This window comes from Globicephala melas, chromosome 8, assembly GCF_963455315.2.
Source record: "Globicephala melas chromosome 8, mGloMel1.2, whole genome shotgun sequence".
Lineage (NCBI taxonomy): Eukaryota > Metazoa > Chordata > Mammalia > Artiodactyla > Delphinidae > Globicephala > Globicephala melas.
Window position 1 is genome coordinate 30,310,116 of NC_083321.1, and position 19,035 is coordinate 30,329,150.

Consider the following 19,035-nt stretch of genomic DNA (forward strand, 5'->3'; position numbering starts at 1 on the left):
ATGGCAACGCAAAGTCAGCGCCCGTCCGGATTGGCCGCGCCGCCGCGCGCGGGGCCTGCTGGGAGAGCACGTCCCCGCCGCCGTAGCGCTGCCGGTTTGAAGTTGGCGGGCTCCATGAGGGCTGTGGGGCGGTGGGGGGTTGTTTTGCCCCTTCCCGACTCCCGGTTCTTGGCCGACTGCAGGTCCAGGCCTCGGCCCTCCTCGGGCTCCTTCTCCGTCCTCATGGCGGGCGCCCGGGGGCAGGGGCTAGAGGCGGTGGAGGTGTGCTCGCTGTCGCCGCCGCTGAGCTGCGGCTATTCCACCATGTCGCTGTTGTCTCCCCTCGGCCACAAGAGCTTCCCGTTTGACGACGACGACGGTGACGGGGAGGAGGAGGTAGATGTGAACGAAGATGCTCATGACTCAGAGGCCAAGGTGGAGAGCCTGAGAGGAATGGAGTTACAGGGGTGTTCCAGGTAAACCCGAGGCCGCCGGCCGATACAGCCTCTCTCAAGATTTCTTAGACCTTTCTAAGTACTTTCTTCTGGCGGCCAAACACCCTCTTGTCTTCCCTCTCAAAGGCTGCACGGGCACCTGCATCCACAGGTGCTGCTGCTTTTGGCGCATAGAGTCTGGGCCGGTTCTTACACATGACCACAGATTTATCATCGTTCTTAATCCTTTTTCCTGAGAATGTGATGATTCCTACAGTCTTGCTCCCCAGAGAAACGCACCTAGTCTTAAACATAAACTTTTGCTGCAATTTCAGGAGTTTTATGAAAACTCAGAAAACAGATTGGGGACACTAGAACTCTTGTCCAAACCCTTAATACCAAAATGTAGTTGACTGCACCTTAGTGATACCTGGAGCTATTTTGAAAACAGTGTGATTGTCAGTGAAGTATGTTGTAGTAAGCAGTATACTTTTTATGTCATAGATTAAGAGCTGAAGCTTGGAGGCTAGCAATGTCAACTTCAGCATCCAGAGACAATGTTGGGTCTGCTCTGAGCACTTAACAGTAGAAAAGAAGTCATTGAATCAGAGAATGTTAGAATCAAAGGGATTATTAAAGCCATCTTAATTTATTTATTTCTGCAGTTCATTCGGCAAACAGTTTGTGCCATATGGGGCCCATAAACAAGATAGGCATTGTCTTTACTCTCATGGAATTAAAGCCTACATCTAGCCACTCATTTTACAGATAACAAAACTGGCTCAGGATACAAATAAAAAGTCTAATTCAAAGGCATACACCTAGTTATTAGCAAAGCTGGGCCTAGTCCCAAGGTATATTGCTCGTGTTTTCTCTTCCCTATGCTACGTGCCTATTGTTGGGCATAAAGAAATAGGAGCAAAGGGCCTATCCCTGCAGGAATATCTTTTTCTGGGACAGACTTAGTGATGCAGGTCCATTCAGAGGTAGACTCATTGTGTCATCTAAAGGAAGCATTTACAAGTTTCTGATTGTCAAGCTGCACAAGGCACAATACAGGAGATCTAAGACATACAGACCAAAGAACCCATGCTTTATGTGTAAGCAACCAGTTAAACCCCTTTGCTATAAGACATGCATACACAGAGTGAGTAAATGGAATATGGAACCATATGAAGTGACTCACATACACAGTTACAACAGTGAGTCTCTTAAGAATGAGAAGTAAACATTAGTACTTTGGTAGGAATGGAGATCAGTAAGAGTGACCAAGCAAGCCACTTGTCCAGACTGGTTGTAACAACAAGAAAGTTTCAGGAGTCCGTTTTCATGTGGGCCTTTGTACAGATTCTTCAGGATCGAGTTGGTCTCAGTGATTTTTAAAATAAATGATTTTAAAAATAATTTTAAAATAAAGTACCTTCTGAGCCTAATCAGCAGGACTAAGCAATGTAGACAGTTTAGCAACCCAAGGAATGATGGCCATGAAAACTACAGCTCAGCTACTGAGACCTTGCATTAGCTTCCAAGAGCCAAAGCCCTGACCAAATGGAGCTCATTACAGGAGGAGCCAGTCATATTTATGTCAAACCTTAGCCAAAGCACGAATGAGCTGGTAACACCCCAGGGCCATAGCTGCCTTCCTATCACAGTTCATCCCCTCTGAATCAAGGCAATAGGTAAGATGTGGTCTGGAGAGAATGCAGGAATTGTCAGGCCTGTGTGTGGCAAGTGTCAGATGCTTATTAGGTGTTCAATAAACATATGCTGAAGAAATGCCTATTTCCCACTTCCTAGAGAACAGATAGTTGTGGTGATTGTTTTCAAATGCTTCAGAAAACCCAGCACTTCTTTTCAGGAAAGAGAAGTGTTTAGAACATTTCCTTATTCCTCCTCCCTACCTCTCACCTTTAGTTGGTGCCCTGACAGTTTGGGGGTGATGGGATGAAGAGGGCAGGTGCCTGAGCTGTAGCGGTGAGCATCCTCTTGTGGACCAGAGTGTGGAATTTTATGCCTTTTTTTTTTTTCCATCCTTCACCTGCCACAGGGATCTGACTGTGGCAAAACCAATAGGGTGAGGCTTTCTTGGGATAGACTCAGGCATCAGCTGCACATGATGGGGTTGAGCTGCAGGTATTTTCGGTGTATAGAGCTGTGCTTAGAGGACGCACTGACCTTCAGGTGTGTTGGATAGCACTGCGGTAAATAAAGCTCACAGGTGACTTCAGACAAGATAATGAGAAATATTTTCCTGGAGTCTTTTGTAATATGCATTGGGCCTGCTGTTTGTTCAGCTTTATCCTGGAAACCCATTAGGAAACCTGTGCCTTAATAAACGTCTTGGTCATAAACAGCTGCTTATCAAGCCTCTCTTGATTATGAGTAGAGCTGTAGTATATATGCCACACATTTTGAATATATTTGTTAAAACTGATGAGGCAAGAAATGTAATATTTAAAGTGTCATTTTAAAAAGAAAACACTGATCTCACTGATTTCTTCTTTCAACAAACATTTCTTAGGAGCCTACTATATTCTAGGCTCTAAGCTAGACTCTTGAAATAAAAAATGAGTTAAGACATGTTTTCCGTCTCTTAGGAATTCATGGTTTCTGGCAGAGATGGACAAGTGACAGAAAGCCTAAGGCACTTAGTCCAGATTTTTTGCAGAATGAGGCAATAAAGGTTAAAACCTGAGCTAAATCTTAAAGGGAGAGTAGGAATTAGCTATACTCCTCCTAGTAGTACTAACTGACACGTTCCAAATGCTTACTGAGTGCCTGCAACTGAGGTAAGTGCTGTAGTGTGGATCGTTCATGCCACAGTACCTGTGAGGTAGCCACTACTATGTTCTCCACTTAACAGATGAGAAACGGAGGCTTAAAGAAACGGAGGCTTAAAGAGGGTAAAAAATGTACATAGCTAGGAAGCAGCAGGTAGAGATTCACCCAAATGTTTTACTCCCAAATCTAAACTCTTACTTTGGCCGTGTGTGGAGGTGGAGGAAAAGAATTTCAGAATTTTAAGCAAAGCTGCAGAGCACAAGGGCGTGGCATATTCATCAACGTGCCTAAGTTCCATAAGACTGAAACGTAGAGTCCAGATCAGCTATTGGTGGAAGAAGAGGCTGGAAGATAAGCAGGGCCGATTCATGGGTGTCAGGCTGTGGAGTGTGGATTTCATCCTATGGGCAGAGGAGCACTGAAGAATTTTGAGATGGGGAGTGACATGTCGGAAGGATGCATTTGAAGGATGAATCTGGCAACGGTGGAGAATAGTTTGAAATGGAGGGAGAAAGGCCGGTTATGACCAGACAGCAGTTGTGAGGTTGTAGAAGAGAAGAATGGCTTGAGAAAACTGAAAGAAGTAAAATAGACAGGATGGGGTGATTATATGGGTGTGGGACCTAGAGGTACCAAATGTGGACGGGAAGCAGGAGTCAAAGATCTGGCTTCTGGCTTGGCTAACTGGGTGGGTGTTGGTACTCTTCCCCGAGGTAGGATTATAAGAGGAGGAGTAAGATTCTTCTTGTTGGGGAGGGTAGTGAGTGGGTGGTAGATGATTCGACTTGTTTTAGACTGGTTGAGTTTGGTATTTAAGTGGAGCTGTCTATTGGATGGTTGAAAATGAAAGTTTGGAGCTGAAGGGCAAGGTTTAGCCTGGAATGCCCGATCCGGGCCTCATCAGCACCTAGTGACAGTGGAAGCTCCGGGAGGGTAAGGTGGTGCTCTGCAAGACTGGCAAGGAAAGATATAGGAAATAAATGACACATCAACAGTGTCCCTTTCCCACTAGAATACAAATTCCATAATGACATGGATGAATGAAGAAACAGCAGAAAAAAACAAGTAAATGGAAGCTACAAGGCAGAAAAAGCTGAGCATGGCAGTGGATGAGGCAGTTGGTTGCCTGAGGCAGGAATGTTAGGGACAAAGAGGGGCTGAGTCTATAGTAATGTAGTGTTTTGAGCTGCCTCGGGTCCTGAACAAGCTTTCTTTCCATGCGTGCTCATGGTTCAGCTGTTCCTGCTTTATGGGGCTTGTGTATCTGGCCAAGGCCCTGTGTTCTTTATGTATGTATGTTCTCACAGTACTTCTCCTCTCCTCTTCTTTTGAGCTTGAGTGAGTGCTTACTTTTCCACATACCCAGAAGAGACAGACTGACAGAGGTTCGTGGTGGAGACTATGGTAGGAGGTAACCCAACTCTGGGGAGCTGTGGACACCCTATCTGAGAACTGGCAAAAGGGAGTCCACCAAAACATGAAAGATTACAAGGACCATATATTTTTGATACCTTTTTATTTCAAAACAATTTCAAACTTACAGAAAAGTTGAGAGTGTAAAGAACTCTGTCTGCCCTTCACACCAAAACCTTAATTGTTACCACATTCGCTTTACCATCCTCGCTGTGTAGGTATGTATTCTTCCCTTCGTGAAGTATTTAAAGGAGGAAAAGGGAAAAGTCTGCTCCAGGATCTGGCTAGACACATGTGTTGTAATTAGTAGTCCAGATATAAGATTTTTAAGAATAAAAAAAAATTGAGGCAAATGGACTGGGTGTGATTTTAGAACATGAGAGAATTCAAAGGCAGTCCGAAGGGTAAACTAATTCAAACATTGGACTTTCTGATCATGGTTTTTCAAGTGTATATTTATATATGATTAATTCAGCATATTTATATATAAAAATCACAGTATTGTAAATTTGTTGTGGAATTCTGCTTTCATTGTACAGCTAAGTGACTTTGACTGCTAAGCCAAAGAGTTTTGAGTACAAGTGCTGTAGTATCCTCTCTTTTGCAATAGTGTGGTTGGACCCGAAGATAACCAAGAAGAACAGAAACAGGTGCAGTTACCAGAAAGCAGCCTGACACCGTGGGAAGTGTGGTTTGTTGGCAAAGAAAAAGTAGAACGTGACCGTCTGCAACGGAAGGCTCTAGAGGTAAAACTAGACAGTATTCTTTCTGTTTAGTCCATGAACTCACAAAGTAGAGCTGCTGTCGAAATTAAAATGTTATTGTTATTATCCCTCACAACAGACTTTTTGCATTTTCTTGTATCAGTTTTGCTATATTGATATTAATAACTTACTGGAGAAATAATACATGTTCATTATAAGAACATCTGGAAGATACAGCTAAGCATAATTAGGAAAATGAAAATCTCTAATCTTGTCCCCTGGAGATAACTATTGTTTGTTTTTGTGGTTTTTTAAATTATTTATTTATTTATTTATTTTTGGCTGCAATGAGTCTTGGTTACTGCACTTGGGCTTTTTCTAGTCGTGGTAAGCGGGGGCTACTCTTTGTTGTGGTGCGCGGGCTTCTCATTGCAGTGGCTTCTCTTGTTGCAGATGGAGCATGGGCTCTAGGCGCGCGGGCTTCAGTAGTTGTGGCACGCAGGCTCTAGAGCGCAGGCTCAGTAGTTGCGGCACATGGGCTTAGTTGCTCCACGGCATGTGGGATCTTTCCGGACCAGGGCTCGAACCTGTGTCCCTGCATTGTCAGGCAGACTCCCAACCACTGTGCCACCAGGGAATTCCCCATAACTATTGTTAATATTATGGCATATAGCCTTCCACATTTTCTTCTATGTAAATTTTAAAAAACATGTGCAAATGTATATTCATATAGTGTCACCATATGTACATTTAACTAAAGTCAGCTGCATATACTTGGTAAAATTTTTAAGAGAAATAAAAATTGAAGTAGAGGCTGGAAATCTATCCCCATATCACTCAGAGCATGTGTCCCAGAGTGAGTTTGTGCTGGGAGATGGGAATCTTCTGGGCTTTCAGGTTTTTTCAGTTTCTTTTTGCCTCCCTGCCTCACTTGTGGACATTTTTGTATTCGTAATTCTCTCTGAACTCTGTCCAAACTCAAAAAATAGTTTGAGATACATTTTCACATGAATCCGTCATTCTTTGAACTCTTATCATTTGCTGTTTAGAACCTAGCAGCCAAATAGATTTGGATAGTTTGGCATCCTCCAGTATCTAGACCAACTGAATTCTCTCTATCCAGACACAGAAACCAGGTAGATTTGAGTGGTGAGGGATATGTCTTGTTTTTAATAAATAGGATCACTCTTTTGTAACCTGCTTTTTTCTGCTTATTGCATTATTAATGTTTCTGTATCATTAAATATTTTTATAGCATCATTTAAAAATGGCTAAGATTATTAAAATATATTTAGAATGTATTGAATATATAATAGAATATAGTTAACCAGTTCACTATTGTTGCATATTTAAGTTTATTCTAATTTATTACTCTCCCTGTTACTGTAAAATCCTTGGAATTGAAACTTCGCCCTCCATGATCTTCTTGGAGTAAATTTTCCATTTCAGTTTTGAAACTAGTTGTTCTTTCTGTGATGGCTTTCTAGCCAGGTAGGCAGTCTTGGCATGATTCAAATGATTGTAGAAGCCAGTACATTCTGCAATTTCCCTATTGCAGTATACTTTGTATTCTAAGTACAAATTTATTCCTGGAAAAGTACACAGTAGTATTTGTTTCTGCTTAGAAGGGCACAGGACTTGAGAAAGACCTTATGGTTTGATGTCAGGCAGGCTTATTTAAACTTTTACACTACCATTTCCTCATCTCTACAGTAAGGATAAAATAATGCTATCTGGTCACAGGGTTTTTTAGAGCAGCGGTCCCCAGCCTTTTTGGCACCAGGGACCAGTTTCATGGAAGACAGTTTTCCCATGGATTTGGGGAGGGGGGGATGGTTCAGGCGGTAATGCAAGTGATGGGGAGCAGCAGATGAAGCTTTGCTCACTTGCCCACCACTCACCTCCTGCTGTGCGGCCCAGTTCCTAACAGGCTGCAGACCAGTACTAGTCCACAGCCTGGGGGTTGGGGGACCCCTGTTTTAGAGGATTAAATGAGACAAATTATAAAGATGGCTGGTGTTTTTATTGGTATTATTATTGATATAATTGCTAGTCACAGTCTTTTTCTTTCTCTTTTATTGAATTATGGTTGATTTACAATGTTGTATTAGTTTCAGATGTATAGCAAGCTGATTCAGTTTTATATATACATATGTACACATACATATACACATTTTCAGATTCTTTTCCATTATAGGTTATTACAAGATATTGAATATAGTTACCTGTGCTATAGAGTAAATCCTCGTTGCTTATGTATTTTATATACAGTAGTGTGTATCTGTTAATCCCCAACTCCTAATTTTTCCCTCCCCCATCTTTCCCCTTTGGTAACCATAAGTTTGTTTTCTATGTCTGTGAGTCTATTTCTGCTTTGTAAATACATTCATTTGTATCATTTTTTTAGATTCCACATATAAGTGATATCATATGATATTTGTCTTTCTCAGTCTGACTTCACTTAGTGTGATAATTTCTAGGTCCATCCATGTGCTACAAATGGCATTATTTCATTCATTTTTATGGCTGAGTAATATTCCATTGTGTGTGTGTATACACACGTGTGTGTGTGTGTGTGTGTGTGTGTGTATGTATGTGTGTATATATATATCCCACATCTTTTTTATCCATTCATCTGTTGATGAACATTTAGGTTGCTTCCATGTCTTGACTATTTGAAATAGTGGTGCTGTGAACATTGGGATGCATGTATCTTTTCAAATTAGAGTTTTCATCTGTTCTGAATATATACCCAGGAGTGGAATTGTTGGATCATATGGTAACTCAATTTTTAATTTTTTAAGGAACCTCCGTACTGTTCTCCCTAATGGGTACACCAATTTACATTCCTACCAACAGTGTAGGAGGGTTCCCTTTTCCTCCTCACCCTCTCCAGCATTTATTATTTGTAGATTTTTTGATGATGGCCATTCTGACCAGCGTGAGATGATACTTTATTGTAGTTTTGATTTGCATTTCTCTGTAATTAGCTATGTTGAGCATCTTTTCGTGTGCCTGTGGGTCATCTGTATGTCTTTGGAGAAATGTCTATTTACATTTTCTGCCTATTTTTTGATTCTGTTGTTTCTTTTTTTTGATAATAAGCTGTATGAGCTTTTTGTATATTTTGGAAATTAATCCCTTGTTAGTTGTATCATTTGCAAATATTTTCTCCCATTCCGTAGGTTGTCTTTTCATTTTGTTTATGGTTTCCTTTTCTGTGTATATAAGCTTTTAAGTTTAATTAGGTCCCATTTATTTGTTTTTGCTTTTATTTCCATTACTATAAAAGACAGATCCAAAAAAGTATTGCTGCAGTTTATGTCAAAGAGTGTTCTGCCTATGTTTTCCTCTAAGAGTTTTATAGTATCTGGCTTTACATTTCGGGCTTTAATCCTTTTTGAGTTTATTTTTGTGTATGGTGTTAGAGAACGGTCTAATATTATTCACTTACATGTAGCTATCCAGTTTTCCCAGCACCACTTATTGAAGAGACTGTCTTTTCTCCATTGTATATTCTTGCTTGTTTTGTCAAAGCTTAACTGACCATAGGTGCGTGGGTTTATTTCTGGGCTTTCTATCCTGTTCCATTGAACTATATTTCTGTTTTTTGCACCAATACTATACTGTTTTGATTACTGTAGCTTTGTAGTATAGCCTGAAGTCAGGGAGCCAGATTTCCTCTTGCACTGTTTTTCTTTCTCAGGACTGCTATTGGGGTCTTTTGGCTATTTGGGATCTTTTATATTTCCTTACAAATTTTAAGATTCTTTTGTTCTAGTTCTATGAAAAATGCCATTGGTAATTTGGTAGGGATTACATTGAATCTGTAGATTGCCTTCGATAGTGTAGTCATTTAGACAATATTGATTCTTCCAACCCAGGAACATGGTATATCTTTCCACATGTGTGTGTCATGTTTGGTTTCTTTCATCAGGGTCTTATAGTTTTCTGAGTACAGGTCTTTTGGCTCCTTAGGTAGGTTTATTCCTAGGTATTTTATTCTTTTTGATGTGATGGTAAATGGAATTGTTTCCTTAATTTCTCTTTCTGCTCTTTCATTGTTAGTGTATAGACATGCAGCAGATTTCTGTGTATTAATTTTGTATCCTGTAATTTACTGAATTCATTGATGAGCTCTAGTAGTTTTCTGGTAGCATCATTAGGATTTTCTATGTATAGTATTATGTCATCTGCAAACAGTAACAGGATTACTTCTTCTTTTCCAATTTGGATTCCTCTTATTTCTTCTCTGATTGCTGTGGCTGGAACTTCCAGAACTATGCTGAATAAAAGTGGCAACGTGGACATCCTTGTCTTGTTCCTAAATCCTAGAAGAAATGCTTTCAGCTTTTCACCATTGAGTATGATGTTAGCTGTGGGTTTATCATATATGGCCTTTAGTTTCTTGAGGTAGGTTCCCTCTAAGCCCACTTTCTGAAGAGTTTTTTTTTGTTTTGTTTTGTTTTTTTAACATCTTTTTTAGAGTATAATTGCTTTACAATGGTGTGCTAGTTTCTGCTTTATAACAAAGTGAATCAGTTATACATATACATATGTTCCCATATCTCTTCCTTCTTGCGTCTCCCTCCCTCCCACCCTCCCTATCCCACCCCTCTAGGTGGTCACAGAGCACCCAGCTGATCTCCCTGTGCTATGCGGCTGCTTCCCACTAGCTATCTGTTTTATGTTTGGTAGTGTATATATGTCCATGCTACTCTCTCGCTTTGTCACAGCTTACCGTTCCCCCTCCCCATATCCTCAAGTCCATTCTCTAGTAGGTCTGTGTTTTTATTCCTGTCTTACCCCTAGGTTCTTCATGACTTTTTTTTTCTTAAATTCCGTATATATATGTTAGCATATGGTATTTGTCTTTCTCTTTCTGACTTACTTCACTCTATATGACAGACTCTGGGTCCATCCACCTCATTACAAATAGCTCAATTTCGTTTCTTTTTATGGCTGAGTAATATTCCATTGTATATATGTGCCACATCTTCTTTATCCATTCATCCGATGATGGACACTTAGGTTGTTTCCATCTCCTAGCTATTGTAAATAGAGCTGCAATGAACATTTTGGTATATGACTCTTTTTGAATTATGGTTTTTTCAGGGTATATGCCCAGTAGTGGGATTGCTGGGTCATATGGTAGTTCTATTTGTAGTTTTTTAAGGAACCTCCGTACTGTTCTCCATAGTGGCTGTACCAATTCACATTCCCACCAGCAGTGCAAGAGTGTTGCGTTTTCTCCCCACCCTCTCCAGCATTCATTCTTTCTAGATTTTTTGATGATGGTCATTCTGACCGGTGTGAGATGATATCTCATTGTAGTTTTGATTTGCATTTCTCTAATGATTAATGATGTTGAGCATTCTTTCATGTGTTTGTTGGCAGTCTGTATATCTTCTTTGGAGAAATGTCTATTTAGGTCTTCTGCCCATTTTTGGATTGGGTTGTTTGTTTTTTTGTTATTGAGCTGCCTGAGCTTCTTGTATATCTTGGAGATTAATCCTTTGTCAGTTGCTTCATTTGCAAATATTTTCTCCCATTCTGAGGGTTGTCTGTTGGACTTGTTTATGGTTTCCTTTGCTGTGCAAAAGCTTTGAAGTTTCATTAGGTCCCATTTGTTTTATTTTTGTTTTTATTTCCATTTCTCTGGGAGGTGGGTCAAAAAAGATCTTGCTATGATTTATGTCATAGAGTGTTCTGCCTATGTTTTCCTCTAAGAGTTTGATAGTGTCTGGCCTTACATTTAGGTCCTTAATCCATTTTGAGCTTGTTTTTGTGTATGGTATTAGGGAGTGAGCTAATCTCATACTTTTACATGTACCTGTCCAGTTTTCCCAGCACCACTTATTGAAGAGGCTGTCCTTTCTCCACTGTACATTCTTGCCTCCTTTATCAAAGATAAGGTGACCATATGTGCATGGGTTTATCTCTGGGCTTTCTATCCTGTTCCATTAATCTATATTTGTGTTTTTGTGCCAGTACCATACTGTCTTGATTACTGTGGCTTTGTAGTATCGTCTGAAGTCCAGGAGCCTGATTCCTCCAGCTCCGTTTTTTGTTCTCAAGATTGCTTTGGCTATTCGGGGTCTTTTGTGTTTCCATACAAATTGTGAAATTTTTTGTTCTAGTTCTGTGAAAAATGCCAGTGGTAGTTTGATAGAGATTGCATTGAATCTGTAGATTGCTTTGGGTAGTAGAGTCATTTTCACAATGTTGGTTCTTCCAATCCAAGAACATGGTATGTCTCTCCATCTATTTGTATCATCTTTAATTTCTTTCATCAGTGTCTTATAATTTTCTGCATACAGGTCTTTTGTCTCCTTAGGTAGGTTTATTCCTAGATGTTTTATTCTTTTTGTTGCAATGGTAAATGGGAGTGTTTTCTTGATTTCACTTTCAGATTTTTCATCATTATTGTATAGGAATGCCAGAGATTTCTGTGCATTAATTTTGTATCCTGCTACTTTACCAAATTCATTGATTAGCTCTAGTAGTTTTCTGGTGGCATGTTTAGGATTCTGTATGTATAGTATCATGTCATCTGCAAACAGTGACAGCTTTACTTCGTCTTTTCTGATTTGGATTCCTTTTCTTCTCTGATTGCTGTGGCTAAAACTTCCAAAACTATGTTGAATAAGAGTGGTGAGAGTGGGCAACCTTGTCTTGTTCCCGATCTTAGTGGAAATGCTTTCAGTTTTTCACCATTGAGGATGATGTTGGCTGTGGGTTTGTCATATATGGCCTTTATTATGCTGAGGAAAGTTCCCTCTATGCCTACTTTCTGCAGGGTTTTTATCATAAATGGGTGTTGAATATTGTCGAAAGCTTTCTCTGCATCTATTGAGATGATCACATGGTTTTTCTCCTTCAGTTTGTTAATAGGTGTATCACATTGATTGATTTGCATATATTGAAGAATCCTTGCATTCCTGGAATAAACCCCACTTTATCATGGTGTATGATCCTTTTTATGTGCTGTTGGATTCTGTTTGCTAGTATTTTGTTGAGGATTTTTGCATCTATGTTCATCAGTGGTATGGGCCTATAGTTTTCTTTCTTTGTGACATCCTTGTCTGGTTTTGGTATCAGGGTGATGGTGGCCTCGTAGAATGAGTTTGGGAGTGTTCCTCCCTCTGCTATATTTTGGAAGAGTTTGAGAACGATAGGTGTTAGCTCTTCTCTAAATATTTGATAGAATTCGTCTGTGAAGCCATCTGGTCCTGGGCTTTTGTTTGTTGGAAGATTTTTAATCACAGTTTCAATTTCAGTGCTTGTGATGGGTCTGTTCATATTTTCTATTTCTTCCTGATTCAGTCTTGGCAGGTTGTGCTTTTCTAAGAATTTGTCCATTTCTTCCAGGTTGTCCATTTTATTGGCATAGAGTTGCTTGTAGTAATCTCTCATGATCTTTTGTATTTCTGCAGTGTCAGTTGTTACTTCTCCTTTTTCATTTCTAATTCTATTGATTTGAGTCTTCTCCCTTTTTTTCTTGATGAGTCTGGCTAATGGTTTATCAATTTTGTTTATCTTCTCAAAGAACCAGCTTTTAATTTTATTGATCTTTGCTATTGTTTCCTTCATTTCTTTTTCATTTATTTCTGATCTGATTTTTCTGATTTCTTCTGCTAACTTTGGGGTTTTTTTGTTTTTCTTTCTCTAATTGCTTTAGGTGCAAGGTTAGGTTGTTTATTTGAGATGTTTCCTGTTTCTTAAGTTAGGATTGTATTCCTATAAACTTCCCTCTTAGAACTGCTTTGCTGCATCCCATAGGTTTTGGGTCGTCATGTCTCCGTTGTCATTTGTTTCTAGGTATTTTTTTATGTCCTCTTTGATTTCTTCCGTGATCACTTCGTTATTAAGTAGTGTATTGTTTAGCCTCCTTGTGTTTGTATTTTTTACAGATCTTTTCCTGTAATTGATCTCTAGTCTCATAGCATTGTGGTCGGAGAAGATACTTGATACAATTTCAATTTTCTTAAGTTTACCAAGGCTTGATTTGTGACCCAAGAGATGATCTATCCTGGAGAATGTTCCATGAGCACTTGAGAAAAATGTGTATTCTGTTGTTTTTGTATGGAATGTCCTATAAATATCAATTAAGTCCATCTTGTTTAATGTATCATTTAAAACTTGTGTTTCCTTATTTATTTTCATTTTGGATGATCTGTCCAGGGGTGAAAGTGGGGTGTTAAAATCCCCTACTATGAATGTGTTACTGTCGATTTCCCCTTTTATGGCTGTTAGTATTTGCCTTATGTATTGAGATGCTCCTATGTTGGGTGCATAAATATTTACAATTGTTATATCTTCTTCTTGCATCGATCCCTTGATCATTATGTAGTGTCCTTTGTCTCTTCTAATAGTCTATTTTAAAGTCTATTTTGTCTGATATGAGAATTGCTACTCCAGCTTTCTTTTGGTTTCCATTTGCATGGAATATCTTTTTCCATCCCCTCACTTTCAGTCTGTATGTGTCCCTAGGTCTGAAGTGGGTCTCTTGTAGACAGCATATATATGGGTCTTGATTTTGTATCCATTCAGCCAGTCTGTGTCTTTTGGTGGGAGCATTTAGTCCATTTACATTTAAGGTAATTATCAATATGTGTGTTCCTATTCCCATTTTCTTAATTGTTTTGGGTTTGTTATTGTAGGTCTTTTCCTTCTCTTGTGTTTCTTGCCTAGAGAAGGTCCTTTAGCATTTGTTGTAAAGCTGGTTTGGTGGTGCTGAACTCTCTCAGCTTTTGCTTGTCTGTAAAGATTTTAATTTCTCCATTAAATCTGAATGAGATCCCTGCTGGGTGGAGTAATCTTCGTTGTAGATTTTTCTCCTTCGTCACTTTAAATATGTCCTGCCAGTCCCTTCTGGCTTGCAGAGTTTCTGCTGAAAGATCAGCTGTTAACCTTATGGGGATTCCCTTGTGTGTTATTTGTTGTTTTTCCCTTGCTGCTTTTAATATGTTTTCTTTGTACTTAATTTTTGACAGTTCGATTAGTATGTGTCTTGGTGTGTTTCTCCTTGGATTTATCCTGTATGGGACTCTCTGTGCTTCCTGGACCTGATTAACTATTTCCTTTCTCATATTAGGGAAGTTTTCAACTATAATCTCTTCCAATATTTTCTCAGTCCCTTTCTTTTTCTCTTCTTCTTCTGGAACCCCAGTAATTCGAATGTTGGTGCGTTTAGTGTTGTCCCAGCGGTCTCTGAGACTGTCCTCAGTTCTTTTCATTCTTTTTTCTTTATTCTGCTCTGCAGTAGTTATTTCCACTATTTTTTCTTCCAAGTCATTTATCCGTTCTTCTACCTCAGTTATTCCGCTATTGATCCCATCTAGAGTATTTTTAATTTCATTTATTGTGTTGTTCATCATTGCTTGTTTCATCTTTAGTTCTTCTAGGTCCGTGTTAAATGTTTCTTGCATTTTGTCTATTCTGTTTCCGACATTTTGGATCATCTTTACTATCATTATTCTGAATTCTTTTTCAGGTAGACTGCCTATTTCCTCTTCATTTGTTAGGTCTGATGGGTTTTTATCTTGCTCCTTCATCTTGTGTGTTTTTCTGTCTTCTCATTTTGCTTATCTTACTGTGTTTGGGGTCTCCTTTTTGCAGGTTGCAGTTTCATACTTCCCGTTGTTTTTGATGTCTGTCCCCAGTGGCTAAAGTTGGTTCAGTGGGTTGTGTAGGCTTCCTGGTGGAGGGGACTAGTGCCTGTGTTCTGGTGGATGAGGCTGGATCTTGTCTTTCTGGTGGGCAGGTCCACGTCTGGTGGTGTGTTTCGGGGTGTCTGTGGACTTATTATGATTTTAGACAGCCTCTCTGCTAATGGGTGGGGTTGTGTTCCTGTCTTGCTAGTTTGGCATAGGGTGTCCAGCACTGTAGCTTGCTGGTCGTTGAGTGAAGCTGGGTGCTGGTGTTGAGATGGAGATCTCTGGGAGATTTTCGCCATTTGATATTATGTAGAGCTGGGAGGTGTCTTGTGGACCAGTGTCCTGAAGTTGGCTCTCCCACCTCAGAGGCACAGCATTGACTCCTGGCTGCAGCACCAAGAGCCTTTCATCCACACGGCTCAGAATAAAAGGGTGAAAAAGTAGAAAGAAAGGAAGGAAGGGAGGAAGGAAGGAAGAAGGGAGGGAGGGAAGCAGGGAAGAAAGAAAGAAAAGAAAGAAAGAAAGAGGAGAGAGGATAAAATAAAATAAAGTAAGATAAAATAAAGTTATTAAAATAAATATAATTATTAAGAAAAAAAATTTTTTTAAGAGAAAGAAAAACAGATGGATAGAACCCTAGGACAAATGGTGACAGCAAAGCTATATAGACAAACTCTCACATAGAATCATACACATACACACAAAAAGAGGAAAAGGGGAAAAAATAGTAAATCTTGCTCTCAAAGTTCACCTCCTCAATTTGGGATGATTTGTTGTCTATTCATGTATTCCACAGGTGCAGGTACATCAAGTTGATTGTGGAGCTTTAATCCGGTGCTTCTGAGGCTGCTGGGAGAGATTTCCCTTTCTCTTCTTTGTTCTCATAGCTCCTGGGGCTCAGCTTTGGATTTGGCCCCACCTCTGTGTGTAGGTCGCGGGAGGGCATTTGTTCTTCGCTCAGACAGGACGGGGTTAAAGGAGCAGCTGCTTTGGGGACTCTGGCTCACTCAGGCCGGGGGTAGGGAGGGATGTGGATGCAGTGCGAGCCTGCGGCGGCACAGGCCGGCAGGACGTTGCACCAGCCTGAGGCACGCCATGCGTTTTCCCGGGGAAGTTGTCCCTGGATCCCGGGACCCTGGCAGTGGCGGACTGCACAGGCTCCCTGGAGGGGAGGTGTGGATAGTGACCTGTGCTCACACACAGGCTTCCTGGTGGCGGCAGCAGCAGCCTTAGCGTCTCATGCCTTTCTCTGTTGTCCGTGCTGTTAGCCGTGGCTCGTGCCCGTCTCTGGAGCTCCTTTAAGCAGCGCTCTTAATCCCCTCTTCTCGCGCACCAGGAAACAAAGAGGGAAAAAAAAGTCTCTTGCCTCTTCGGCAGGTCCAGACTTTTTCCCGGACTCCCTCCCGGCTAGCCATGGTGCACTGACCCCCTGCAGGCTGTGTTCACACCGCCAACCCCAGTCCTCTCCCTGGGATCCGACCTCCGAAGCCCGAGCCTCAGCTCCCAGCCCCGCCTGCCCCGGCGGGTGAGCAGACAAGCCTCTCGGGCTGGTGAGAGCCATTTGGCACTGATCCTCTGTGTGGGAATCTCTCCGCTTTGCCCCCTGCACCCCTGTTGCTATGCTCTCCTCCGCGGCTCCGAAGCTTCCCCCTCCGCCACCCGCAGTCTGTGCTCGTGAAGGGGCTTCCTAGTGTGTGGAAACTTTTCCTCCTTCACAGCTCCCTCCCAGTGGTGCAGGTCCTGTCCCTATTCTTTTGTCTGTGTTTATTCTTTTTTCTTTTGCCCTACCCAGGTACGTGTGGAGTTTCTTGCCTTTTGGGAGGTCTGAGGTCTTCTGCCAGCGTTCAGTAGGTGTTCTGTAGGAGTTGTTCCACGTGTAGATGTATTTCTGGTGTATCTGTGGGGAGGAAGGTGATCTCCGCGTCGTACTCTTCCGCCATTTTCCCGATCTCTCAAGATTCGGGAATTTTTAAATCACAGTTTCAGTTTCAGTACTTGTGATTGGTGTGTTCGTATTTTCTATTTCTTCTGGTTCAGTCCTGGAAAATTGTACCTTTCTACGAGTTTGTCCATTTCTTCTAGGTTGTCCATTTATTGACATATAGTGGCTTATAGTAGTCTCTTATGGTCCTTCGTATTTCTGTAGTGTCAGTTGTAACTTCTCATTTTCATTTCTAATTTTATTAATTTCAGCCCTCTCCCTATTTTTCTTGATGAGTCTGGCTAATGGTTTATCAATTTTGTTTATCTTTTCAAAGAACCAGTTTTTACTTTCATTGATCTTTTCTATTTTCTTTGTGTCTATTTCATTTATCTCTACTCTGGTCTTTATGATTTCTTTCCTTCTACTAACTTTGGGTTTTGTTTGTTCTTTCTCTAGTTGCTTTAGGTGTAAGGTTAGGTTGTTTATTTGAGATTTTCTTGTTTCCTGATGTAAATTTGTATTGACCTAAACTTTCCTCTTAGAACTGCGTTTGTTACATCTCGCAGCGTTCGGATCATTGTGTTTTCGTTTTCGTTTGTCTCTAAGTTTTTTTTTTATTTCCTCTTTAATTTTTTCAGTGATCTATGTTTAGTAACATATTGCTTAGCCTCGACATGTTTGTGTTTTTTACACTTTTTTTCTTGCAGTTGATTTCTCATCTCATAGCATTGTGGTCAGAAAAGATGATTGGTATGTTTTCAGCTTTCTTAAATTTACCAAGGTTTGCTTTGTGGCCCAGCATGTGATCTGTCCTGGAGAATGTTCCATGTGCACTTGAGAAGAATATGTAGTCTGCTGCTCTCGATGGAATGTTCTATAAATATCAATTAAGTCTCTCTGGTCTAAAGTGTCATTTAAGGCCTGTGTTTCCTTACTGATTTTCTGTCTGGATGATCTGTTCAGTGATGTAAGTGGGATTTTAAAGTCCCCCACTATTGTGTTACTGTTGATTTCTCCTTTTATGCCTGTTACCAGTTGCCTTATATATTGTGGTGCTCCTGTGTTGGGTGCATATATATTTACCATTGTTATATCTTCTTCGTGGATTGATCCCTTGATCATTATGTAGTGTCCTTGTCTCTTTTAACAGTCTTTATCTTAAAGTCTATTTTGTCTGATATGAGTTTTGCTACTACAGCTTTCTTTTGATTTCCGTTTGCATGGAATACCTTTTTCGATCCCCTCACTTTTAGTATGTGTCCCTAGATCTGAAGTGGATCTCTTGTAGACAGCACATATATGGGTCTTGTTTTTGTATGCGTTCAGCCAGTCTGTATCTTTTGGTTGGAGCGTTTAGTTCATCTACATTTAATGTAATTGTCGATATGTATGTTCTTCTTGCCATCTTGTTAATTGTTTAGGATTTGTTTTTGTAGGTTTTTTTTCTTCCCTTTCTCTTTTGTTCTCTTCTCCTGATTTGATGACTATCTTTTGAGGTGTGTTTGGTTACTTTTTCTATTTTACGTGTGTATCTATTGTAGATTTTTTGTTAGTGCTTCCCATGAGGCTTTGATACAGCATTCTATATGTATACACAAGGTTTAAGTTGCTGGTCTCTTAATTTCAAATGCATTTCCAATATCTTGCATTTGTAATTTCTTCTCACGATTGCTGGTTTTGATATCATGTTTGTGTGTGGATATTTTCCTATCTTTATGTTTGCCTTTACCAGGGAGCTTTTTCATTTTGTAATTTTCTTCTTTCTAGTTGTGGCCTTTTTTTTTCGCCCAGAGAAGTTTCTTTTACATTTGTTGTAACACTGGTTTGGTGGTGCTGAATTCTTTTAGCTTTTGCTTGTCTGAAAAGTTTCTGATTTCTCCATTTAATCTGAATGAGAGCCTTGCTGGGTAGAGCATTCTTGGTTGTAGGTTTTTCCCTTTCATAACTTTAAACATATCATGCCACTCCCTTCTGGCCTGCAGAATTTCTGCTGAAAACTCAGTGGATAGCCTTAAGGGAGTTTCCTTGTACGTTATTTGTTGCTTTTCCCTTGCTGCTTTTAATATTCTCTTTTTATCCTTAATTTTTGGTTACAATGTGTCTTGGTATGTTCCTCTTTAGGTTCATCCTGTATGGGACAC

General features: G+C 40.3%; 1 protein-coding gene across 1 annotated transcript in view; it reads left to right on the top strand.

Annotated features, from left to right (window-relative positions):
• The window catches only part of CCDC34 (coiled-coil domain containing 34), a 54,083-nt gene continuing 35,048 nt past the window's right edge, over positions 1–19,035 (top strand). Inside the window, exons 1-2 of the mRNA XM_030864844.2 lie at positions 1–455; positions 5,218–5,353. Coding sequence (XP_030720704.2) covers positions 1–455; positions 5,218–5,353 — 591 coding nt within the window. The remainder of the gene's footprint in view (positions 456–5,217; positions 5,354–19,035) is intronic.